Source organism: Phoca vitulina, unplaced genomic scaffold, assembly GCF_004348235.1.
Source record: "Phoca vitulina isolate PV1807 unplaced genomic scaffold, GSC_HSeal_1.0 scaffold11, whole genome shotgun sequence".
NCBI lineage: Eukaryota > Metazoa > Chordata > Mammalia > Carnivora > Phocidae > Phoca > Phoca vitulina.
Window position 1 is genome coordinate 48,765,266 of NW_022589714.1, and position 23,990 is coordinate 48,789,255.

Genomic DNA, 23,990 nt, shown 5'->3' on the forward strand with positions numbered 1-23,990 from the left:
CCCCCCCCCCCCCCCGCCCCTGCCCCTCCCCCTCTTGCCCCCCCCAACTGGCCCTCCCCCTCCCCTCCCCACCGTACCTCTGAAGGGGGCATAGGACATCGCGGGGATGCTCCCCCGATGGATGGAGGCGCGAGACCTGCTCATCAGGCCTGGGGGGGGAGGGGGCGGGGGGGACGGGGGAGAAAGAGAAGAGAGAAAGAGGGGGAGAGAGAGGGGGAGAAGGAGGAGGAGGTGGAGGAGGAGGAGGAGGAGAGAGGAGGAGAGAGGAGCAGAGAGGAGCGGAGAGGAGGAGAGAGGAGGAGGAGGAGGAGAATAGGAGCCAACGGCAGCAGCGGCAGCCGGGAGAGAGAGAGAGAGGGAGAGAGGGAGAGAGGGGGGCGGGGGAGCGAGCGAGAGAGGAGAGAGCAGGAGGAGGAGGAGAGAGAGACTCTGCAGCCCCCACCCCTACTCAGGGAGAACCAGGGAGAGAGACCCCTGACTCAAAAACACACCAGACTGAGAAAGAGTGCTGTTCTAAAGATGTAGACCTCAGATCCTGAGACTGAGAGACCCCAGACCCACAGAGAAAGATACCTAGCTGCCCACCCCGGGGACAGGGGTTAATCTGATGCACAAACCCAAAATCTAGAGGAAAAGAGACCCCAATCTCAGAAAAAAAAAGACCCCAGATCCCCCATTGAGAGAAGGGTCAGAGGTCAAAATGTGGGTGTCCAGTTTCAAAAAAGGTTCTCCACAGCCACAGAAATCTTAGACTCCAGAATCAGATGGTGATTTCAGGAACCAAGATCAGAGACCTAGAGTTAAAGAAAAAGATGAGATCCAGATTCAGAAAAAACCCAGACCTAGAATTAGCTCTTAGAGGATTCCTATCCAGAGAGAGATACCAGACCCCAGACTTATATCTCAGAGAAAAGAAATTGCAGACTCAGAGACTGGTAACTCAAGAGATAAACTCCAGACCTGGGGGTTGAGATTGGGGAGAAGGGAGAGGGACAGGGAGAGACACTCATGCAGCTCAGAGATGTAGAATGCAGAGACCCCAAACTCATAAAGAAGAGTTTGAAAGACCTCACAGAGTGATGAGGTCCTGGAAACACAGAAACTCCCAAAACAAAATGGAAACTCCGGTCCCGAGAAATATCCCACTGCAAATACTGAAAGGCCCCGCAGAGATCTAGCTCAGAAACGAACTCCAAACCCAAAGACAGATCTCAGGGAGACCCCATCCCCAGAGACACAGGTATGAGAGAACTCTGATAAACGCCCAGTCACGCAGACTCTGGAGACCCCCAAACCTTGAAAGAAGGGGGAACACTGGGTAGGGGGAGTGGCAAGAGCCTTTTCTCTGCTGCCTCCTCCCACCTCTCTCTCCTCTCATTGGCCCCTCCATTTTTGGGTCACTGGATGTGCTTGGGCCCCAGGGAAGTTATGTAGGACAGGTCCTGGCTCCTGGGGGATGGGTTAAGGGAAGGAGACCCAAGACTCAGAGGTATACCAGTCCTGGAGAGTTAAATAGGAGGGGGAGGGGTAAGGGACAAAAGCACCATCACTATATCCCCGACCTAAAGCTCGCTCCCCTCCCCCCCCGCATTCACCACCAGTCTGTCCTGACCTTTGGGGTTTCAATTAAGAAGCCTGAATTGTCCTCAGCCCCATTTTCATCACCCTCTATCCCATTTACAGGGTCTCACTCTGTCCTTTTAAAATGCATCTTTTCCCACCTAGCCATCGTCTTGCCATGCCCATCCCTGCCTAATCACTATCCCCTGCTCAGGGACAGCGGGCTTCTCAGATTTTCGTTGTTCATTACCCAACCTAGGCATATGTCAGTCCTAACCAAAGAGGCAGGGGGCGCTCTCTTTACCCCCTGAGGTTCAATCTTCTCAGACCCTCCCACTCCTTAAGGCCTCGGGAACAGTGTAGGGGCTGTAACTGGGCACATTCTGGGGTTTAAGGATGATTCCCCACTCCACAACCTGACGCATCGAGTCGGCGGGGTCTCCATTCCCCCTTTCTAGCGCCAGCTCTCTCGTCACGTGGCCTGCGGGGCTGGCCTGCGATTGGCCTCTTCGCGCAGCTCATTGAGGTACAGCCGCCTGAGGGAGACCGCCCCCCTCACGTGACAGCGGAACGCCGCTGCGGCTCTCCTCAGCCCGCAATCGGCCGTTTCCGGTTTACACGGAAACGAGCGTGCCATTTCCGTGCACGTCTGCAGATCCGGCTGTCGATTGGCCAAATTCCCTTTCGCTCCTCCCCCGACAGGAGGCGGGGCAAACTGGGCCACGTGAGGGCCAGGATTGGGTGGCTCTGGAGGTTCGGGTGCGGCTTCTATTGTCACGTGGTGTGTGCTGTTTTCTTATCACGTGGGTGCTGCCCAGGTAAGAAGAGGCCGCCCTTCCTGGGTTTGGGGTCCCTTTTCGGCATTACGTGCGGTTTTTGATATTCAACCCTCCTCTACCAGCATAGGCTGCATGAGGGGGGAGCGGGTTCCCGCAATCCTGCTCGGCGGAGGGGTGAGTGACCGGCCCCGCCCCTTCCGGTCCTCGAAGCCTCAACCACCACCCGCACCCAAAATCCTAGGGATTGGCTCCTGAGGAGGGAGTGAAAACCGAGTCTGCCTTCATTTCCCAAGTTTCTCTCCCAGCTTCAGGGACCTTTTCCTTCGGGGTGCAGGAGTGGGAGGGCAGAGCCTGTCTATACAAGTGAAGGGTTCCCGAGATGCAATTTCCTCGGCTATTTGTGGGGTGACACCCTATTCATTTCGTGCTCTCAGGCCGCTCTGCTCCTGTCGCTTCTTTGGATGCCGGCGCTGTTGCCTGTGGCCTCCCGCCTTCTCTTGCTACCCCGAGCTCTGCTGTCCATGGCTTCAGGAAGCCCCCCGTCCCAGCAGCCCTCGCCCGCCTCGAGCTCCGGCTATGTTCCCGGCTCGGTCTCTGCAGCCTTTGTCACCTGCCCCAACGAGAAGGTCGCCAAGGAGATCGCCAGGTGGGGACCTCAGTGTGGAGCGAGGAAGGAGGATCATGACGGGAGAGAGTTGGGGGTGGGAGAGAAGAGTGCACTCCCGCAGCTTCCTGCCTGACCTTGGGCTTTGGAACCTTGTCTCTGGGCTGCCAGTGCAAAATCCGGGTCATGGGGCGTTCTGAATGGGGCTTTCTCTTCACCTTCAGGGCTGTGGTGGAGAAGCGCCTGGCAGCCTGCGTTAACCTCATCCCTCAGATTACATCCATGTGAGTCATAGGAGTTGGGGGGTTAGCCTAACTCTAGGGGCTGATAGGCAGTGCTTTTCCTTGAGGGCAATCTTTGCTCCCTCAACACTTTCTCCCTGACCTTTTCAGCTATGAGTGGAAAGGAAAGATTGAGGAGGACAATGAGGTGCTGATGGTGAGAAACATTTCCCCATCCAATGAAACCTCAATTCCCTGACCCCGTTCCCTCATCCGAGATCCTGAAATCAACCCCACTCCTTGATTCAGTCATGTTTGTCTTTGCCTCTTAGATGATTAAAACCCGAAGTTCCATGGTTCCAGCTTTGACAGATTTTGTTCGGTGAGAACTTTGACGTGGGTAGCGGTGAGGGTGGCACTTGCTGGGCAGTCTGAGGGGGTGGTGGGCTCCTTTAAGGTAGATCTTTGAGTGATCCCCCATGTTTTCACAGTTCTGTGCACCCTTACGAAGTGGCTGAGGTGATTGCATTGCCTGTGGAGCAGGGGAATGCCCCATACCTGCATTGGGTGCACCAGGTTACGGAGTCAGTTTCCGACTCCAGCACAGTCCTACCGTGATGAGCCCTGTTTCTGCCATGTTCCCCTTGTATACTTCCATGCCCTTTGACTTCCAGGTGATGACTGGGCCCCTAATAAATCCTATCTTTGGTTTTCTCTGCCTTTTGCCTTTTTCCTTGTCATGTATGTGAATTTGGTTGGGAAGACTGGAATTGCTGCTAGTCCCTGTGTTCTCATCTTCCAGAATGACCCAGGGCTGCTAGATTTGTTTATTTACCTTTATTTCAATCATACAGAGTCTGGGATCCTTTATCATTCCCCCCCTCCTCAGTCTCCATCCCCAGGGGTTAAATAATTTTAAAAAATATTTAAAAAGCTGTAACAAAATAACATCAAAGGAAATGGGAAGAGGGATGGGGGAAGGGTCAGGAATCAGGAAGGAGTAGAGAAGAGAGCCTCTTCCCCAACCCCCCACCTGGATTCCAGCCTGGGCAGTAGGGAGAACTACCCCCTACCTCCCCAGGTACATCCCAGCTGTAGGTGAGGTCAGAGGTCAGGGTATGAAAGTGCCGGTGTGTGTGAATGGGGAGGTAGGCAGAGGCAGGCTGTTCAGAAGATGCCCCCACCTCCCCACTCAACCAGGTACTGCACAGAACCATCAGGCCGTACTCTCCGAGCAAGGACCCGGACAGGGTCCCCTCGGGACAGGTAGCCAACCCCACCTCGGACTCCTCCCCCAGTCCCAGGAGACAAACTACGGCACAGGGGAGAAGGGGGTGCTGAGCGTCTAGGAAGACCTGGGGAGGGGGCTGGGACTGAGGAAGATGAGGCAGTCATCGAGTGGGGGGCACTTTTAGGGATGTCTGTGGGGAAACCAATGTGAAGTTCCAGGGGTGACCTAGGGAGAGAAGGCAATTGTGAGTCCAGATGCAGATAAGGACTGACTAAAAATGGAGCTCACATGTGGATCAGAGGCACAAAGAAATCAGGTTACAGACTGAGGAACTTAAGAGCACAGACATGAAGAGGGGTGGCACAGGTAAAGGGGAAGAATCTCACCTGTCTGGGGGTTCACCATCCCCAGAGGTCCCTGCGGTGCTGGCAGAGGGGTGGAAGGAAGCGAACATCCGGATGGGACTGCTGGGGTTGGGGAGGGGGAAAGTCAGGACCTGAAGCAGGGGAATAGGACCCTCTCCCACTGAGAAGAGCAGAGCTCAAACAGCCCCAAGGAATCCCCATCCCCAGAATACTAGGGATCAGACATTGGTTCTGGAAGTCTCTCTAGGATAAGAAGTGGGTAGCCAAGGGGGAGATGGAAAATAATCCTGGGTAAGAAAGTCCAGAGGATGTAGACAACTGGAGGAGAGATTCTAGGGGTACATAACTGGTTGGAAGGTGAAGGAGCACTGACCTGGGCAGGCAGCGGGCGTCTGTGGGCCGGAAGTTGTAGCCGCTGCTGCCCTGGTAACTCTGGTTAGGGCTGGGGGGTGGTGGAGACACTGAGGCCTAGGAGGAGGAGCAAAGGACTGAGAGATAATCCTTGATTCCTTCCCACACCACCATTTAGCTCCATGGGGTTCCCCCTGCCCCTGTACCTGCAGTGCCCTCTGCAGACGAGCCCGCTCCCTTTGCTCCTGGGGCTCGGGCTGATTGCGCACTGCTGAGGGTGGCCCCAGCTCCTCCATTTTCCCCTTCTGCCTCCTCCTCAGGGGCTCTGGCTCCGGCCTCCGGCGCTTCCCCAGGGGACGTGAGACCCCTCCCCCAGGGCCCTGCCCTGAAGGGAAGCTGTAAGAGGCCTCCTTATCCCCCCAGCCCCCTCCCGGACACCCCAAAGACCTCCCCATCTCCATACATATGCCTCCCCCATTAATACCCTGAGAATTTCCCCATCCTCCCTGGACCAGTGACCTGGTGGGGGCTCCATCTCCAGTAAGGGGCTCCACAGGGGGAGGGATCCGAGCATGGAGACCAAACAAGCATTTCCTCTTCTTAATCTCCCTCCCTGAAATGAAACTGGGGTGAGGAGAGAAATGATACAGGGTCAGTGCAGCAATAAAGGGCCCCTCTGATGCCATTACTCAATCCTTTTCAGAGATGAACTTCCAGGTGGGCTGCAGCCCCTTCCCTCCCAGGCTTCCATATCCACATCTCTTTCTGAGCCTCCTTCCAACTCACCGGTCCTTGTGGCTGTTGAGAGCAGAGAGGAGTTTGGAAGAACGTTCTCCCTTGGGAGTGTCTGAGAGCTGGGGAAGGGGAAAGAAAAGGAGATCAGGGGAGAGGTGGTCCCTCTCCCTTCCCCCATTCTTTATACTCCTCTGTTCCACCCTCACCCCCAAAGCTTCACCACCCCTTACCTCCCCGAGGAGCAAACTGTCCCAATTCTCAGAGGTGAAGGGGAGGATCTCACGGTCAAAATCAAAGTATTTTTTCTTACAGCAAACGCTGAGGTGATAGAGGACAAGATGGGCCACGTCCACCCTGGAGAAATATTGAGTTATCAAGGTGGTGGCAGCATTGCAAAAACCTACAGTCCCGAGGTGGGAGGTTGGGGCACATAGTGTGAAATCCTGGGGGTGCTGAGAGAGGACCTACGCTGAGGTCGTGCTAGCTCACCAGCGAAGCTGTAGCCTCCTGACCTTCTCAGGGCCCCCCCGACACACACAGCATTCGAACTCATAGAACCTGGAAGTGGGCAGGAGGGAGGGAGAGAACACACCTTACACAAGAAAACGATACCAGGCTACGGAGGACTCACTAACAAGGAGAGGGTGCACAGGGGAGGCAAGCTTCAGAGGCTGGGGAGAGAACGGAGCTGAGGCATCGTGGGGGACTGAGCGAGCGGAGCAGAGCCGGAGGGCTCCGGTCTCACCTGTCCCCGTAGAGGAGGGGCTTGCTCAGACACTGGGTGCAGGCCTCATGGAACCACTGCAGGCAGCTCCGGCACTGCAGCATCTTCAGGTTCCACCTGAGGGGCAGCACAGGACTCGTGACCTCCAGACACTGCCCCCGCCTGAACGGCCCCACACCCTACTCACCACCTACTTCTGCCCTCTTCAGCACTCCCCTCGTCCTGTCCTTTCTCCTCCATTCCCTGGGATTCCTCCCACCCCACTCCATCACCCATTCCCAAACCCCCCCACAACACCCCCCCCCCCCCCCCCCGTCGTTACTCACTCCCCGGGGCCACCACAGTAACAGTAGCTCTGCTGCCGGTTGCTCAGATGTCCAGCGTCCCAGTCTAGCCCCTTTAGTCCATATGGCAGTGACAGCTTCATGCCCAGCATGGCCCGGGCATAGGGGCCCTTCTTCAGTGCACCCCCCCTCTGCAGAGAGGGAACAGGCAGGCTGCCTCAGAGGGGTGGGGGGGCGGAAAGGCTCGGGAGAGACTGTGGATGGGAGGCTCCCACAGGAAAGTGACTTACCTTGGTGGCAATGGCGAAGACGCACTGGCGGCAGACCCAGGATGTGCCCTCTCCTTCTCCAGGGGCTGGGGCCCTTGGAACGTGGCAGTCCTGGTGATAAGCTGAATAATGATAATATTGATGGTAGGGCACTTACTGCACTGCATACCTGTGTGTGCTAGCGACTGGGATAGGAGGAGTCTCGGCCACCTCATTTCATCCTTTACCATGATCCGGCTGTAGTGGGTGAATTACCCTTATTTTACAGGTAAGGGGACAGGCTCCTAGGGGTTTGGGGATTTGCCCAAGGTCTTACGGTTAGAAAAGGGTGTATCTGAACCACCCTCTGTCTACAAAGCTCACACCTCCCCATTTCATGGCTGTTTCTCCCTGTGCTGGAAGGGAGTGAGATTACAGAGTTGAGACTGGCCGGAGCAGTGGCTTGGGGACTTAGTCAGGACAGGTGGCATAAGGACCAGTGGTGTAGGGAAGACTTGAGAGGCAGCCTAAAAGGCTCAGGACAAGCTGGACCATTCAGGTGTCCTGCCCTCTCACCGTGGCGACACTTCTCACAGCTGACCAGCCGGTTCCCAGGGACCACAGTCTCAGATCGACAGACACAGCAGAGAAGTTCCTCCCCGGGGAGGGCAGCTGTGAGGGAACACAGTGTTACGGGGCCTGTGCTTAAGCCCCCTTCCCATCCCTCACGCCAGATTTCTGCTTTCCATGGCATGCACACACTTGGGCCTGTAGGGTCTCACCGGGGCTGATGTCTTTCCACAGAACCAGAAACTGGGAATCATCCTCAAACTGGACCAGACACACCTCCCGAGCACTGTCCACCTGGAATGGATGAGCACAGGGGATGAAACAGGAATCAGAACTACGTAAGGAGTATGGGGAAAAGGCAATAGATCAGAGGTCAAATGTCTTACCTTCTTGATGGTCCCCAAGTATAGCAGCCCATCCGTCCACCTGGCCAGCACATCTTGACCCTCCCAAAGTCGAGGCCTGGGGCCTGAGGTGGGAGCAGGGGAGGCTGGGTCCCAAAGTGGGGGGGCACCAGAGCGGCTCAGCCGGGGGGGCTGTGCCATTGCATCCTGGGGGGGGCCTAGCCAGAAGTGGGATGGGAGGAGGTTATGAATGTTGAGAAACTCCCCATTTTTCTTTGCCTCAAAGATTCAAGCAGCTGTGCTCCCAGTCTCCAAATCCGAGACACCTGGATAGGAAACCACACAGCACCCCTCCCAAGCTTCTTGACTCCAGCTTTTCCAACTCTAGTGACTGGCTCTCCTCTCCCTAACACCCCCCACGCCCCCCAACCTAGTTCTCTAGTTTCCCAGCTTCCAGAGCTCCCCTGGGATACTATATCCTGGCCTTGAGATTTTAGGAGAAATGATGGTTGCAGAAGCAAAGGTTACCATTCAGTTTCTGCTGTCACCTTCTCTTGTTTAGAGGTATCATAATTGGGGTGATCTGTGTTTTGGGAGCTTTTCTGGAAATGTTTTCCAGAACAGAAACGGCTGCCTCCCCGGGCCCGCGTGTCTCATTCAGAACAATCATCCTGACGCCAGGTTATGTTGGGTCACCCTCAAATACGGGGCTCCCTGCCCCCGGGTTAGATAACTTCCCTGAGTGCCCGGGGAGGGGGGCGTGTCCCAGTCCCGGTCTCTACTCCCCATGACGGCGAGTCCGAGAGGGGACTTGAGTCGGCCCAGCCCGAACCGATGCCTGGGCGGCGAGGCTCTCCCGCCCGCGCCCTGCGCGCCGACCCCCGGCTCCCTGCCCCCCCACGGGCGCCTCCCGCCGCCTCCTTACCAGTGACAGCTGGGGCCGCCGGGAGCCGGGCAGAGGCAGACGTGGGAGACCGAGGCGAACCCCCCGCGCGGGGAGGGCACGTCTGGGCGTCGGAGGGCGGGCAGGCAAGGGCCGGGGGGTCCCCAGGCCCAGCCCCTCCGTCCCGGCAGCTCTGGGGCGTATGACGCAGCAGCCAAAGCAGCGGCAGCGGCAGGAGGAGGCGGCGAGGGGAAGGAGGGGAGGGGAGGGGAGGGACAAACCGGCTCGGGGGGAGGGTGGTGGGAGGGGAGGACTGGGGGGAAGGAGGAGCCGGTGGGGGGGGCGGGCACCACCTCACCCCACCTCCCTCACCTCCAAAGGGCCTGGAGGGCGCCGAGCTAGTGGTGGCCTCTCCGAGGCTGGGGCGGGTGGAAAGTCAAGACCCGGAGGGAGAGGGAATCCCCGCAGCCCCTTCCTCGGAGGGAGACCCGCCCTCGGGGCAGGAGGGAATCCCCCCCTTCCCGGCAGCCGGCCTCCAGCCAGGCCCCCGCCCCACGCCACATCCGTTAACTGCCCCCCCAACCTCCATGGTCACTCTAAGTCCCGCCCCCCGGCCCCAGTTCACGACCCCGCCCTCCATTCACCCTTCCTATCGCCCCCGCCACGCCCTCCTCCCGCCTTTGCCCCCGGCCCCGCCCTCCCCGTGGCAAGTCCCCCCCCCCCACCGCCGCCGCGCTTCTGCGCACGCGTGACCCCTCCCGCGCGCGGCACCTGGGAGGATTGAGCCCCTCCTTTATGGGGCGGTGGCCGTTAGCGGTTGGCGCGAGCGAGTCAGCGGGCGTGCGTCCCGCCCAGCGCTTCCAGGGCGGGTGCACGGACCCGGCGAGCTGGTAGCGAGGCGGTAACGCCGCGGAGAGCCAGCCAATGGGCAGCGGGCGGGCCGGCCCTGGCGGTTCGAACGGGAAGCCAGGGAAAGGGCGGGAGGAAGAGCCAGCAGTTTGTGGGAGGGCGCGCTGGCCCCGCCCCTGGGCTCGGGTTCCCACCCTCCCACACGCGCCGGAGGAGCGTTCCCGAATGGGGCTGGGTGGCCTGCGGCAAACTAGTGACGGTGGTTGGCTGGTGGGCACATCGCCTAGAGGCGGACAACGGGGAGGGGGTGGTATGGGAGGCTTAGGCCACCTAGACTCGAGGTGATGGCCTGATAGGGAGAAAAGCTGACGCCCTTGCTCTGCAAAACACAAATACTTTGCAGATCCACAGTTCCCATTTTTACAGATATGGCCCATCGCTAATAAAACCTTTATTTAAAGGAAAAAAAAACCAAAAAACTGTTCTTTATTTGATAGACCCAGGTCACACAGCGCCCCTCCCCCCCAATAAAGCATCCCCAATCCGCCCCCCACCCCCACCCCAAACACACAGAGGATCTGGATCTGTCTTCATTTCCTGTTGGCCTGGGCCGTACCAATAACACACTGGTTCACCTGCGGGCAGAGGTTTTAGACAGGATAAAAACGTTTTCTAAGTAACCAAAATAACAGTTTTCTCTGTTTCTCTGGATTGCCTCCCACCCCCAATATTGGGGCTACCCTCAGAAAATACTGAAGGGCTCTGAAGGCGGGTTCAGGCTGGTCTCAGTTAAGGTGAGGTCTATGCCCACTAACCACACCAAGTCTGGAGGAGGTGAAGAGGCCTGACTGAGAAGGGATGGAAGCCACACACAGGAGCAGAGAGAGATGGAACGTCCATTTTCAGCAATACTGTGGCCCAGAGACCCCAAGCCTCTCACCATTTACTGGTTAATAAGTTAGATAAAACATGAACAACACTCATTTAAGAACCAAGGCTCCTTGGAAAATAAATGATCCTAAGTTTAGGCAAGATATGTACACGATGAATCTACAATAAAACTACTGGTTCCTGTCTAAAGGACACAGAAGCCAACTTAAAGGAGCGCCCACTGGCCAAAGATGGGGCAATTTGAGCATCAGAAAAAATGACTACAAAGGATATATATCAAATCCATAAGCATCTGTAAAATGACACCCACCCAGATAAAAACCCACTTGGTCACCTTTGGAAGTTGCCAAGATACCAACTTCTAATACTGAAAATTAATAAAGAATCTAGCATTTACTCTGCCTTTCCTATATAGACTGGATTTCAGAGTAACCAAATACATGGCAAAGGGAAGTTCTTTATAGAAGAGACAGGACTAACAAATGTAAAGTGACTGAGAAAATTAAACTCTCTAATGAAATAATAGATCTAGGTACGATCATTGTTCGATAAAATCACTAAGTGAAATCACTAGGTCAATAGGGAGTTTTCAAATGGTAACAAGATGGTAACACCCAAATCCCATGATTGATTTTTATTTCATTAAAAGTAAAACAATTGGATATTAGGTGCTCCTGATGCAACAGAAAGTATACTGTACCATCTGAGTTTTCTTGTCAAGAAATATAAGCCTGATTCAAATCTAACAAGCCCCTAAAACTTTAGTGGAAGGAGCATAAATCTCCTAGAGAATTCATGGCATGGCCTTCCCTTAATGTTTAAGTGGGTTTTGGAGCCTGACTTCACACTACTTGGAATGGTCTGAAAACCATCTAAGTCTCTCACTTTTTTTTTTTTTTGGAGAGAGAGAGCGTGTGCACGCATGGGGCAGGGGGGCAGAGGTGGAGGGAGAGAAAGAATCTGAAGTGGGTTCCACGCGACGTGGGGCTTGACCTCACGACCCTGAGATCATGCCCTGAACCAGTATCAAGAGTCGAACGCTTAACCGACTGAGCCACCCAGGTGCCCACATCTAAGTCTCCTTTGATCCAGCAATCCCAATGCCAGGAATCTCTCCCTACATAGTTAGATATGACTAAACAAATATAAAATGACATATATGTACAAGGTTAGCCAACATGGTCTTGTTTGTAATAGAAACAAGGGTGGAAACAATCCAAGTGTCCAGTAGAGGGAACTGGTGAATAAACTTTGGTGCAGCCACATAGCAGAGTCCCAGGCAGACATAAAAATAATGGGATGATCTCTGCGTGCTGGGGGGGGGGGGGGGGAGGAGTAATCTTAGGGATATCTTGTTAAGCAGAACAAAGTACAGAACAACATATATATATATATATATATACACACACACACATATACATACATATATATGAAAAGAGAGATGTCTATATAAGAAGGAAGGGAATAAGCACAAGCATATTGCTTATATTTGCAAGAAGAAACACTGAAAGGATAAGTAAAATGCTAAATGTTAAAAATGACTACCTCTACCAGGGCAGGTGGGGAGAATGGGGTGCACAGGGGCGGTGGTAAAACTTCATTTGTTATGTATAGCTTTTATATAGTTTTGACCCCTTAACTACCTATTTTTAAAAATTAAAAAACCCTGGGGCACCAGAGTGGCTCAGTCGTTCAGCGTCTGCCTCCAGCTCAGGTCATGATCCCAGGGTCCTGGGATCGAGCCCCGCATCGGGCTCCCTGCTCAGTGGGAAGCCTGCTTCTCCCTCTCCCACTCCCCCTGCTTGTGTTCCCTCTCTTGCTGTGTCTCTCTCTGTCAAATAAATAAATAAAATCTTAAAAAAAAAAAAAAAATTTTAAAAACCCCAAGACCCAATAGCTAAAAATGGATCCAGAGAGATAGTACCCCAGATGCCCGGCAAATGCAAATCCTTTCCAGATGAATGTGCCCTTGACCTAAAGGACTGAAGGGGACCCTAAAGGGTCAGAATGGAGAAGCCTACAATCACCCAGGGGTCCTGACAGGGCCTGGGCTTGGTGGTAACTGCACCTTGGAGGCAAAGCGTAGGGAGTTGAGGGACTCAGAGACGTTCTCTTCTAGGGGGGAAATGTTCACGAACATGAGCCTGTGGAGAGAGGAGAGGGGACCAAACCCCAGCATCAGTGGCTGGGTGGAGCCTGCACCAGGTTCCCACTGTTGCCCCTTTCCCGCCCCTGACCCCAGCCTCACAGTCTCCACCCAACCCCTCCTGTCTGTCTGTCACTTTCACTCACATCTTAGCGCTGCCACCCAGAGAATTCTGCAGCAGGTAGGTGAGTTTGCTGTTCCGGTAAGGAACGTGGGACTCCTGGAGGGTTGAGGGAGACGGGTGATTAGGATAGGACAGGGTTCAGCGTGAGCAGCCTCAACCCACCCCAGGTCCCACCGGCCCCCATCCCCATTCCCACCTTGTTGCTCAGGGCCATGATGACCAGCCCCAGGGTGGACAGGCTGCTGTTAATGGCTTGTGTTTCCCGAAGGCGTTCCCGTTCCCCAGGGCCAAGGGCTAAGCCAGGGTCCAGCCGCTCACTCCCAGCCAGGTCCACAAGGCTAAGGGGGGCCCCACACTGCAGGCCCCGCCCGGCGTGCTCCCCAGAGATCTGGAGCTGGAAAACGCTGTGACTGCGTGATGAGCGCTCGTTCTGCGACGTGCGGGCCACCGCCCTGTTCTGGCGGGCCACGTGGAGCAGGGCCTCCACCTGGGGACAGGAGGAGCAAGGGGCAAGAGCGGGCAGGGGCTCAGCACGCAGCCACGTCGGTAGCAATGACCCAGAGTCAGTGCCTCTCTTGAAGATTTCTTTCTAGCCAGTGAAGAGACAGAATGACTAAGTAAAATGCACAGCTACGGCCCCAGAGTCCTGAGGGGGAAACTAGAACAGAACCAGGAGGAGCGCGTGAAGGTAGGGTGAGGGCTGCAATTTGAGACAGGATGGCCAGGGACAGCTTCAGTGCCCTCAACTCTGAAGGCAGCGAGGGAGCAAGCCATTCGAAGAGAGGAACATTCAGGCAAAGGCCCTGAATCGAGAATGTGACGAGCTGGCTGGGGAACAGCCAGGAGGCCAGCGTGGCTGGAGCGAGCTGAGCAAGGGGAGTAGTAGGAAATGGGACCTGAGATACAGCGGGCAGGGGCCAGGAAGCCCTCGGCACGTGCGTCACTCCACCCCCTCGTTCCCTAAGGCAGACAGATCTACCTTACAGCCCCCCCAACCCCCCCCACCCCCGGCCAAAACTGACGTGGCGACCCACCGACGCAACCCACCCTTCCCCCATCCTTCCGCTCTCTCCTGGTCCCTCCTCCGTCCACCTACATCCTGTGCCACCCTGCCCGCTCCTCCCCATTCTCCAGTCCCAGTGCCCCTCGGTGCTTACCTCTTTCTCACAGGACACAGGAACATAGCGGGCATTGGTGACAGTGAGTTCCTCACTCCCCGGCCCTGCCCGGCGAATCTCACACTCACCGCCCTGGCCCTTCCGGGTCCCCGTGGCCAGCAGGTCTCGGACAGTCTCATTATAGATCTCTACGTAGCTTGCCACAAAGCTGTAGGTCCAGCCCTGGCCGCCCAGCTCCTGGGCCACAGAGAAGAGGTGCCGCAGGGCCCGAGGGATCAGGCCCTCCACCTGGGGGTCTCCCCCAGGCCCACCCTCCATGGTGAAGGTCTTGCCACTGCCTGTCTGGCCGTAGGCAAAGATGCACACTGGGTAGCCATCCAGGGCTGACTGGACAAGCATAGCAATCTCCTCAAACACTTGGTCCTGTCCACTCCCTGGTGGGAATACCCGGTCGAAGGAGAAGTCGTGGCGGGTGGTGGGGGCCGGCGCCCCACTCAGGGTCCCACGACGATCGTCAGACCGGGAGACACTGAGGCGGGTTGGAGGATCGGAGGGCCCGCCGGGGCCAGAGGGAAACAGGAGGAAGCCTGGGGACGGGGTGGGCTCCCCTGGAAGGACAGGGCGGACCCGGCAGAACACACGGATATTGCCTTTGAGTTCCTGTAGCTGGTTGTGGAGTCGCCGGCGCTCCATCTCTAGCCCATGCAGACGTTCTCCTTGCTCCACCAGTGCGGCCGCCTGCGCTGCAGCCTCCTGACGCAGACATGCCACCTCCGCTTGGCTGCCTGACAGAGCTGCTTCTGAGGCCTGCAGCCTCCTCTGTTCGGAACGGAATGGACACAGAGGGTGAGACCCAGCAGAAGAATAAGGACAAGTCATAACGAGGTAGGGGGTGGAGGGAGGGCGGTCCCTGTCCCCAAGGACTTCAAAGTCTGCTAAGGAAAGAGGTAAGAAAATAAGAGTCATGGTACCAGATTAGGGAGTGCTCTGGGAACAGCCAAAAGGGGCACAAGGACAATGATAGCTAAGCCGACACCCAAAAGTATCGGAATAAACCAAGGAAAAGACGGAGAACAGAAAGAACGTTCCACAAAGAGGGAAGTGAATGTGCAAAATGCCCTGAAGAGAAGATTGAATCATTTGAGAAACTGCAAGTAATTCCATCTAGTTGGTGGGGACACCAAGGAGTCAAATGGACATGAGAAGAAGAGAGAACGCCGCGGGGATTTTTGACCAGGGAAGAAAGAGACAGAGGAGAAGATGGAGGACGAGGGGAGACACAGATCTGGGGTGGGGTGGGGGGCTATGAAAGCAGTCAGGATAGGGAGAAGTGGGGCAGAAAGCAAGACGCAATCAGGAGTGGGCAGGGGTGGAGAAGGACAGAGGAATACTGCTGGAGAGAGGTGGCCAGGGACTCCCAAGCCCAAAGAGTCCTCAGGGTAACCCAGAAAGGAGGGTTAGCATTTGGTAAGAAGGTGGCCCTTACCTCCTGCTCCTCCAGCCGGGCGGCCAGTCCCCTTCGCTCCTCCTGCAATCCCAACTGTTCTTTCTGGAGCTCTTGCACTAAGCCCTCCTGTGTGCCCAGCTGCTCTTCCAGCTCCAGGACATGAGCCCTGAGGTTCCCCAACTCCTGCTGACCCTGCTCAGCCTGGGCCTGCACCCTGGCCAACTCCCCTTCCAGTGTCCTGCACTCTGCCCCCAGGGCCCGGGCCTGTTGCTGGGCCTCCTCGAGTTGGTCCTGCAGTTGTAGGTTCTCCTGGTTCAAAGTCTGAGTCCTCTCACGGAAGCACTTCAGCTGGGCATTCAGGTCACATAACTGACCCTTTAAGTCCCAGGCCGGACGTTTGGTGGGTTTCTTCCCTCCCATCATGGGAGGGGCAGCCGCTAAGATGGGCACGGAAAGGACAAAGGTCAGGGAGGTCGTGGCTTTCTATCTTTCCTCCCTCCTAGCCTTTAAGGCCTCCACACCCACTGCTACAACTCTTTCCCCTCCAGACAGGGAGGGAACCAAATGGATTTTTTTGGGGGGTACTCACCACCTCCTCTCCTCCCTATCCCAGCCTCTCGCCCAATGGTTATGCTTGGCACCTACCTGCAGGCTTCTGGGCAGGAACGGCAGGGCCTGGTTTCTGATTCTTCAACACTAGAGAATCGGGGAGTTAACATAAGAAATCACAGCACCAGGGTCTTTCCACCCCCATCATCTCCTTTTACACATACCCCCAAATCTCTCCTCAGCCCCAGCTCTGAAGCACTATTACCTGTGGCAATAGCTGTGGAACATCGGGGTCCTGTCTTCTTGGGAACTTTTAGAGCTGTCAGGAGATGGGAGAGGAAAAAGTAGCACAATCAATCTCAGGGTGGAATGAACTCTGGCTGGGCCAGGCACAGAGTCGTTGCTTTTTCTGAGGATTAGAAATAAGATAACTTCGGGGCACCTGGGTGGCTCAGATGGTTAAGCGTCTGCCTTCAGCTCAGGTCCAGGGTCCTGGGATCGAGCCCCACATCGGGCTCCTGGCTCAGCGAGGAGCCTGTTTCTCCCTCTGCCTCTGCCTCTGCCTCTCTCCCTGCTCATGCTTTCTCTCTCTCTCTCTGTATCTCTGTGTCTCAAATGAATAAATAAAATCTTTAAAAAAAAAAAAAAGAAAGAAGATAACTTCCCTCTTCCCTGAAATCTGGCCAACTCTGAAGATATCCTTCCCAGGACCAGAAATTACTCAAGACACCAAGAAATAAGTTGGACCAAGATAAGCAAAAAGAGCAGGGGGCAGAGCCATGTGTCAAGAATGCTACCATTTATATAAAAAAAAAAAAATGTCGGAGAACATGTCCAGATGTGCTTGAACGCCCACAGAACACCCTGGAAGGGACAGAACGCCCACAGAACGCCCCTGGGGAGGGGAACTGGGTGGCTGGGGGACAGAGGTAGGAGGGAGACTTTCCTCTGTAAAATGACTTTTGTGCCTTTGGAATTTGGAGCGGGGGGGGGAGAGGGAGAGAGAGAATCCCAAGCAGGCTCCATGCCCATAGTGGAGCCTGACTTGGGGCTGGATCTCATGATCCTGAGATCATGACTTGAGGCAAAATCAAGAGTCAGATGCTTAACCCACCAAGCCACCCAGGCACCCCTTGTGCCTTTGGAATTTTAAAACAAGTGAAACCTATTATTCAAAATAAGCTAAAATTGAAAGACAAGAAATAAGTGAGTTGAAGAGCACTGGACTTCTATTCCCTTGGTTTCTGCCCACTGCTAGAATCCACCTGTGGTCTGGCCTTGTGTCTGTGGTCTTGCAGTGAGGGCAGGTGCTCTGGGGTGGGACGTGGCAATTTTGGTCACTGTATCCAGTCCTCGTGTCCTTTTCTGGAGATAGACAAGAATGGGGTACATTTACTCTCCCTGATTGGTTTAGACACACACACTCTCCCTCTGTCTCTTTCACACACACACAGACACACACACACACACATGTAAAGCTTTTCCAAACCCAGCTCACCTTCTCAGGCTCTAAGGCATCCTCCATCTGGTCAGGCCCCCTCTTAAACCTGGTTCCCGGTAGAGGCAGCCGAGAAGGAGCCTTGACCAGGGGCCTCTTCAGCTCTACGTTCCCCCTCACTTCCAACAAGGGGGACCTCTGCTGGGAAAAGAGAGACCCTTCAGACATACCCTGGAGCCCAAATGTCCCAAGAACTCCCCTTCTTAGTCCCCTAGCCTAATTCTCAACCACCAACAAGCACTGACTGAGTACCTCTTGTGCACAAACCGGGGCCCACAGATGATGTGCCAGCCAAAAGGCACAGAGAGAAGTGGGACATAATGCAAAAGTGGGAGAAAGTTCTAAGAGAAAAGCTGGACAGATGCTGAACTTCAGCGAACTTTAAGAGTAGTACGTTTTTTTTTTTTAAGATTTTATTTATTTATTTGACAGAGAGAGCATGCACAAGAGAGGGTGAGTGGCAGGCAGAGAGAGAGGGAGAAGCAGGCTCCCCGCTGAGCAAGGAGCCTGATACCAAGCTCGATCCCAGGACCCCGGGATCCTGACCTGAGCCAAAGGCAGACACTTAACCAACTGAGCCACCCAGGCATCCCAAGGGTAGTACTTAAACAAGCACAGAGAAATGGATACTTTCTTCAGAAGGCAAAACCTCAAACATACACATAATATGGCTGGGAAACCAATAGGCTCTTTCAGCTAAAATGGAGAATCATAAATAAGAGAGAGAGTGGAAGATAGATAAGGCTGAAGACTAGATAGGAGGAGTAGGTAATATTTTACTTATTTAAAAAAAAAAATTTTTTTAGAGAGGGAGAGAGAATCTTACACAGGCTCCACATCCAGCCCAAGCACCATGTGGGGCTCGATCTCATGACCCTGAGATCATGACCTGAGCTGAAATCAAGAGTCTGATGCTCAACCGACTGAGCCACCCAGGCTCCTCAAGTGGGTAACATTTTAGAATTTGTTTTAAATGCTTCCTCTGTATCAACTTAATCCTTACAGCAGCCCACTGAGGAGGTGCTATTATTAGCCTCATTTCGCAGATGAGGGAAAGGAAGGCACTGAGAGGTAAAATAGCTTGTCTAGCTCATCAGCGAGTAAAAGGCAGAGCCGCAGTTACAATCTAGACAGTCTGGTTCTGGAGGCCATGCGTTTAACTGCTAGAATATAGTGACCTGTAGGACTTTGATGCCAGGCTAAGGAGGAGTTTAGGCTTTAGCTGTGTATGTGGAAAACCAGACACAGTTTCTGATCAGGCATGTGAAAAATATACAAAAGAGCCTATTTATAAAAAACAATGAGTTGTAAGTAGGCTGACTTGCATGGAGAAGACTAAGAAGCAGCATGACCCAGTTTGGAGACCACCAAAGTACAGGTGTGGGGTGGGGGCAGTGTGAAAGAGAGATCCTCTCCTAAGCACCTCAATTCAGTGCCTGGAGATTATGTCCACTCCACAGCTACTCCTGTCTAGGGTGACCAACCATACTAGTTTGCGCAGAACTAACGGGTTTCTGAGGACACAGAACTTCTCCATGCTAAAGCCAGATCCTTCCTATGCAAACCCTACTCTGATCCCACCATCAGGAGAGCACTATGTAGATTGATCAACTTCTGATCTTCACTATAATTAACTTTTAATTCCAAGGCCAGTCTCTCTGCCCTTTGGCTTCCTTCATTCATTCGATATTTACTTAGTGTTTGTTATGTGCCAGAAAACGATCTGGGTTTGGGAGTAATAGATGTAATCCCTGCCTGCAAAATACTCATGAAAAAATGGGGAAGAGAAGCATTTAAAGAGATTATTAAAACTTTACTGAGTGCTATCATAAAAAGTGCCCCAAGGAGGGGATGAGCATGTAGTTCAGATGGGGAGAGTGTCAGAGAACACTTCTAAAAGGTCTTTTAAGGCAAAACCTTGATGATGAGAGTTAGCCAGGGGGCTTGGGCCAAGGAAGAGCATCCCAGGCAGAAAGCAAGGAGGGGTGCATGCAAGGAATGTCAAGTTGTTCTGTTTAGCTGACACACGGAGTGTGCGCGGAAAGTGGGGAGATGAAGGGAAAGGATTGTGGCAGTCGGCATGCCATGATAAGGAGTCTAGCGTTTACTGAAGGCAAGAGGGACCATGATGATTTTGTCAGAATAGTAAGACAAGATCTGTACCAAAAAAGCAACGTGAAACAAGGTGAAGAATGAATGGAGGTAGATGAGGGGTATGACAGGCAGAAAGAATGCATCATTCCTTTCTTCCTTCATCCAACAAGGATTTGTTGCACTAAGATTTGTTGCAAGACTGCTCCGTACCAGACACTGTTCTAGAAGCTGGGGTGAGAGTAATGAATAAAATCCCTGCCCTCCCAGAGGTAACTTTATAGGGCATTCTTTCCAAACTGGAGTACCACAGAAGAATTAAACTCTACAAAAAATGATCCACTTTCTCAATTCTCCCAAGGATGTATACACCTCTTACCATTCTAGATGCATAAGAGAGAAGTTAATTCATTAGATGAAAAAGATGCATAGAGCTTAATTTTCATGGAACTCAGCCGAGAGGGGCTGTCTTAGGAGCTTGAGGGCTAAGTAGAAATCCATCTGAGAGAGGGCAGGCAGTGGGGATGAAGAGGAGGGGCCTGGGTTACTAGAAACCAAGTATTGATCTAACTAGGAGCTGGCCTGGTGAGGGGAGGTAGAGGGCAGGCAGTGAGGGAGATGGAGGAGTCCAGGGTGATTCCAAGAGGCCTGCCACAGTTCCAACAACCAAGAGAACAGGAGGAAGGGCTGTTTTTTCCTTTTTTAAAAAATGTATTTGGGATGCCTGGATGGCTCGGTCAGTTGAGCGTCTGCCTTTGGCTCGGGTCATGATCCTGGAGTCCTGGGATCCAGCCCCACCTTGAGCTCCCTGCTCAGCCTACTTCTCTCTCTCCCTCTGCTGCTTCCCCGCCCTCTTGTGTGCTCTCTCTGTCAAATAAATAATTTTTTTAAAAAATATTTTTTTTTTTTTATTTGACAGAGAGATAGAGAGTACAGGTAGGCAGAGAGGCAGGCAGAGGGAGAGGGAGAAGCAGGCTCTCCGCTGAGCAGGAAGCCGATGTGGGGCTCGATCCCAGGACCCTGGGATCATGACCCGAGCCGAAGGCAGACGCTCAACCGACTGAGCCACCCAGGCACCCCAAATAAATAAATATTTTAAAAAAATGTATTTTGAGAGAGAGAGTGCAGTCAAGTAGGGGGAGGGGCAGAGGGAGAGAATCTTCAAGCAGACTCCCTGCTGAGTGCAGAGCCCTACAATGGGGCTTGATCTCATGACCCATGAGATCATGACCTGAGCCAAAACCAAGAGTTGGTCACTTAACTGACTGAGCCACCCAGGCACCCCTATTCTTTTGTTTTTTAATTAAACTTTTTATTTAAAACTCATTGCAGATCCATATGAACTTGTTAAGAAACAACATGGAGAGATTCCAAATACAACGAGATATATTTAAGGATGTTTACAGTGCATCCCTATAGAGAAAACTCTGGAGCAATTTGATGCCCAGGTTTTTTAAATTTTAGTTTATTGGCTTATTGTCTTTCCTTACATTAGATTGTGAGCATCATAAGAACATATCTGTTTTGTTCACAACCATATAACCAGTATAATGTCTGCTACATGTCAGGACTCAATACATTTTTAAAGGAATGAAATTGGATGTCCACCGGTGGGGGAATACTTAAATAAACTGTGATATATCCAGACCACTGGCTTCTATACAAAAAAAAAAGGAGGTGGCATTATTTTTCCTGCTGCCTGCAGAAATGTGCACAAAGAATAGAGTTATATAACTTATGACACATTTCCCATCTCCCCATAGAATGGCAGCTTCTCATAGAATGACATCTATAGAGATGACAGGGATTAGTCTTGTTTATTGTTGCATCCCAAGTTATCGACAACTGTGCCTGGTACATAGTAGGTGCTCAGTAAATATGAGAAGGCTTCTACTGTTTTTCACTGTCACAATCATACTGCTCTGCTCTTTAGCTGTCAGGATACAAAGAACATCTCTTCAGGTTGAAACTTGTTTTGGGTAAATCTGAATGTGAAATACTAGTAAACAGAGGATCCAGACAGGAGTCTTTTTCTGGCACCAAAAGTCAATACACTCTCGCTGTCACACCTCTCTCTCCACTGGAGAGGGGAGGCTGCAGATGGTTGTGGGGTGCAGCAGGGCGCTGATAAGAGAAGAAACTTAAGTCAAGCCAGTCTCAGGAGTCAAAGATCTCCGTAAAACCTGGAGGAGAGAGAATGAGGAGTCCTTCCGTTCAGGTTACCCCAATCCCTTTATCCCCTTCCAGCACTCCAAAGCGAAAGGAACAAGAGAGAACTGGAAAGATCATCAGCGGGGATTTGGCCTCGGGCACCATTTCCCCAGCGGGAGACGGAATCTCAGAACTCTCCTTTCTCGATCACACACTGCAATCGTCGGTAGGAATGGAGAAGTAGGTACGAGTCAGACAAGCCTGAGAAATCGAAATGGGAAATCCGGGAGACATGAAAGTGAGGAAGGGTGTATGGGACTACCTGAAATTGGGGGAGAGCAGACAGACATGCACTCCGACTTCCTGGGGCTGCTCCCCGCCCTCTCCCTCCCTCCTGTCCACTGTTCGGGGACGCACGGACTTTCACCCTCCAAGCAGGCAGGACGAAGGCCGGCCGGGAGCCGGGGGCTCGTCAGCATCGTGGGCAAGAGACCCAACGCGGCTTCTACTCACCTGCGGCTCCATGTCCAGTTCCGTACCACACGCGCCAGGGGAGCACAATGGAAGAGGACACGGCGCCCGGGCTCCCGGGACCCGCGTTCTCTCGCCGGCTCGCGACACAAAGCACGCGCGCTCCGGGCTCCGGGGGGCTACCAGCCCGGTGCCACACCCGCCACTTTTGAATTCCAACCGCCGCCACCTTTCTCACCTCCCTCCGCAAGCAAGGGCCAATCGTCGCCGGCGCCACAGCCAAGGGCCAATCGCAGCGCCCTCCGCCTCCCGAGGCCACACCCCGCCAGGCCGGCACCTTCTCCTTCCTGCTTCGCGGGCCACCGGGAGGCAGGCTAGTTAGTCACACTTCCGGCTCCACTTCCACCTCTCTCACCCTCCCCTCCTGTAGCCGTCGTCGCGCTGCACTTCCGCTCGGCTCCTAGCTGCAGCGCCTTACGTCAGAAAATGCCTGTAACGCGCCGCGCGAACGTAGCTAGAGTGGGGGCGAGAGCGCTGGAGGAAAGTAATCACGCGTGCGCAAACGGGGACCCGTTTAGGGGGAGGGACGCGACGAGCCCCCCCCAGCGACTGCAGCAGGGAGCGCACTCGTTACCCTCGACTGGATCGTAGTGATTGCGGTTGGTGGCGCGGCGCCTCTCCGCGGAGTTGAACTCCCGGTAAAGCTCCGGGAAAGTGGTAGCAGGAGCCCTCCCGCGAATGTGTGAGTGGCCGCATCTGCCCCTTCCCCAGTCATTTGGCATTTTTCACCAGACTTAGGGACGTTGGGTACGGCTTGGCGCTTCTGGAAGCCCGACAGTGGGGATTCGAGGCTCAGAGGAGTTTTCTCTGCAGTCCCCCTCATCAACCTACCTACTAGGTACCTGGGTGCTGATACTGGTGCTGGGGAGCTGGCTTAGGGCCTTCGGGGCCTTGAACCCGCGGACTTACATTTATGGAATATTTTATGCTTTTCAGGCTGTCTGCATGTGCATTATCTCTTTTAATAATCGCTAAATTCACTGAGCTCTTACTATGTGTCGAGTGTTTTGCATCTTTTATCTGCAAGCTGGACGAAGGAGGCAGGTTTAGAAAGGTTAAGTAACCAGCACAAGGTCACACTGCTGATTGGGAGTGGATCTAGATTCTATTAGCTTCGAAATCCAAGCTATATGTTACCTCACACTACCTCCAACAATCTTAGTGTCAAAGACATCAAACTCTTACCTGTGAGTAATTTGCAGAGTGGTTCTACCCATTTATTCGTGGGAGTTTCCAACCAACCTGGAGATGGGACAGGGATTTTATTGATGAGACTGAAAGGCAGGGGGAAATCTGTCTTGGTGCATTTTTGGAGATTGACAGAATTGGAACTCAAGCCACCTGTCTTCCAATCCAGTGCTTTAACTTGAATTCAAATCTGCTTGTGGAGGGAGCAGACTGGGGAGACACAGAGTCTGAAAACCGGGGGTCATCCCCCAAACTTTGATAGCTTAGGAAACTTACAAAAAGTAGGAGCTTGAAAAGAAGAGAGAGAGAAGAAGAGTGAGGGAGGAAACAAGAAGACCAACACTTAATGGTTGGGTCAAGAGGGAGAACTGAGAAGAAACGTAACAGCAAAAGACATTTCTCAAAGTTATAAACAAATGTTAGACTAGGGGAAATATGGATCCATCAGTACATTAAAGGGGAAACAGTTCATTCATGTCAATTGATACATAAAAACTACTCGAAATAT

At 53.5% G+C, this 23,990-nt stretch overlaps 4 protein-coding genes across 13 annotated transcripts in view; 1 reads left to right on the forward strand and 3 right to left on the reverse strand.

Annotated features, from left to right (window-relative positions):
* SYNGAP1 (synaptic Ras GTPase activating protein 1) overlaps window positions 1-165 on the reverse strand; it is a 31,494-nt gene extending 31,329 nt beyond the window's left edge. For all 9 annotated transcript variants that reach the window (XR_004300202.1, XR_004300201.1, XM_032410018.1 and 6 more), the window contains exon 1: window positions 78-165. Coding sequence is in view for 7 of the 9 variants with exons in the window: in XM_032410018.1 (XP_032265909.1) it covers window positions 78-144 (67 nt within the window). In the remaining 2 variants the exon portion in view is untranslated. The remainder of the gene's footprint in view (window positions 1-77) is intronic.
* A 2,125-nt stretch (window positions 166-2,290) lies between these two features.
* CUTA (cutA divalent cation tolerance homolog) lies at window positions 2,291-3,883 on the forward strand. Of its 2 annotated transcripts, XM_032410028.1 has the most exons (7): window positions 2,358-2,378; window positions 2,462-2,513; window positions 2,774-2,985; window positions 3,168-3,227; window positions 3,336-3,381; window positions 3,497-3,546; window positions 3,656-3,876. In XM_032410028.1, exons 2-7 carry the CDS (start codon window positions 2,472-2,474, stop codon window positions 3,780-3,782), a joined length of 537 nt encoding a protein of 178 aa, XP_032265919.1. In that variant the 5' UTR covers window positions 2,358-2,378; window positions 2,462-2,471; the 3' UTR covers window positions 3,783-3,876. The 2 variants fall into 2 exon arrangements, with proteins under 2 accessions (XP_032265920.1, XP_032265919.1); XM_032410029.1 differs by lacking the exon at window positions 2,462-2,513 and having other exon boundaries at window positions 2,291-2,378; window positions 3,656-3,883.
* On the reverse strand, window positions 3,659-9,145 carry PHF1 (PHD finger protein 1). The gene is made up of 15 exons (XM_032410027.1): window positions 8,942-9,145; window positions 8,059-8,234; window positions 7,885-7,966; window positions 7,679-7,774; window positions 7,145-7,245; window positions 6,897-7,045; window positions 6,592-6,687; window positions 6,336-6,404; window positions 6,077-6,200; window positions 5,898-5,965; window positions 5,631-5,735; window positions 5,318-5,507; window positions 5,134-5,228; window positions 4,782-4,862; window positions 3,659-4,620 (listed from the first exon to the last, which is right to left on the reverse strand). The coding sequence occupies exons 2-15, from the start codon at window positions 8,215-8,217 to the stop codon at window positions 4,332-4,334; spliced, it is 1,704 nt and encodes a 567-aa protein (XP_032265918.1). The 5' UTR covers window positions 8,218-8,234; window positions 8,942-9,145; the 3' UTR covers window positions 3,659-4,331.
* A 1,176-nt stretch (window positions 9,146-10,321) lies between these two features.
* KIFC1 (kinesin family member C1) lies at window positions 10,322-23,117 on the reverse strand. Its single transcript, XM_032410124.1, has 13 exons — window positions 23,046-23,117; window positions 22,862-22,938; window positions 22,277-22,439; window positions 17,522-17,659; window positions 17,289-17,388; window positions 16,289-16,342; window positions 16,120-16,170; window positions 15,514-15,911; window positions 14,067-14,846; window positions 13,106-13,396; window positions 12,932-13,005; window positions 12,708-12,783; window positions 10,322-10,383 (listed from the first exon to the last, which is right to left on the reverse strand). Exons 1-13 carry the CDS (start codon window positions 23,115-23,117, stop codon window positions 10,339-10,341), a joined length of 2,319 nt encoding a protein of 772 aa, XP_032266015.1. The 3' UTR covers window positions 10,322-10,338.
* Window positions 23,118-23,990: the final 873 nt, after the last annotated feature.

What these genes read in the sequence shown, in the direction of transcription:
- PHF1 (XM_032410027.1), bottom strand. Translation starts at nt 8,217, where the DNA reads ATGGCACAGCCCCCCCGGCTGAGCCGCTCTGGTGCCCCCCCACTTTGG. An exon ending in ACTTGGGGACCATCAAGAAG is followed by an intron (nt 7,967 to 8,058) that starts GTAAGACATTTG and finishes CATCCATTCCAG; the next exon opens with GTGGACAGTGCTCGGGAGGT. An exon ending in AGGAGGCTACAGCTTCGCTG is followed by an intron (nt 6,201 to 6,335) that starts GTGAGCTAGCAC and finishes ATATTTCTCCAG; the next exon opens with GGTGGACGTGGCCCATCTTG.
- KIFC1 (XM_032410124.1), bottom strand. Translation starts at nt 23,117, where the DNA reads ATGAGGGGGACTGCAGAGAAAACTCCTCTGAGCCTCGAATCCCCACTG. An exon ending in TCCTGCCCAGAAGCCTGCAG is followed by an intron (nt 15,912 to 16,119) that starts GTAGGTGCCAAG and finishes TGCCCATCTTAG; the next exon opens with CGGCTGCCCCTCCCATGATG. An exon ending in CCCGGCTGGAGGAGCAGGAG is followed by an intron (nt 14,847 to 15,513) that starts GTAAGGGCCACC and finishes CGTTCCGAACAG; the next exon opens with AGGAGGCTGCAGGCCTCAGA.
- CUTA (XM_032410028.1), top strand. Translation starts at nt 2,472, where the DNA reads ATGAGGGGGGAGCGGGTTCCCGCAATCCTGCTCGGCGGAGGG. An exon ending in AGGACAATGAGGTGCTGATG is followed by an intron (nt 3,382 to 3,496) that starts GTGAGAAACATT and finishes TTTGCCTCTTAG; the next exon opens with ATGATTAAAACCCGAAGTTC. An exon ending in GCTTTGACAGATTTTGTTCG is followed by an intron (nt 3,547 to 3,655) that starts GTGAGAACTTTG and finishes ATGTTTTCACAG; the next exon opens with TTCTGTGCACCCTTACGAAG.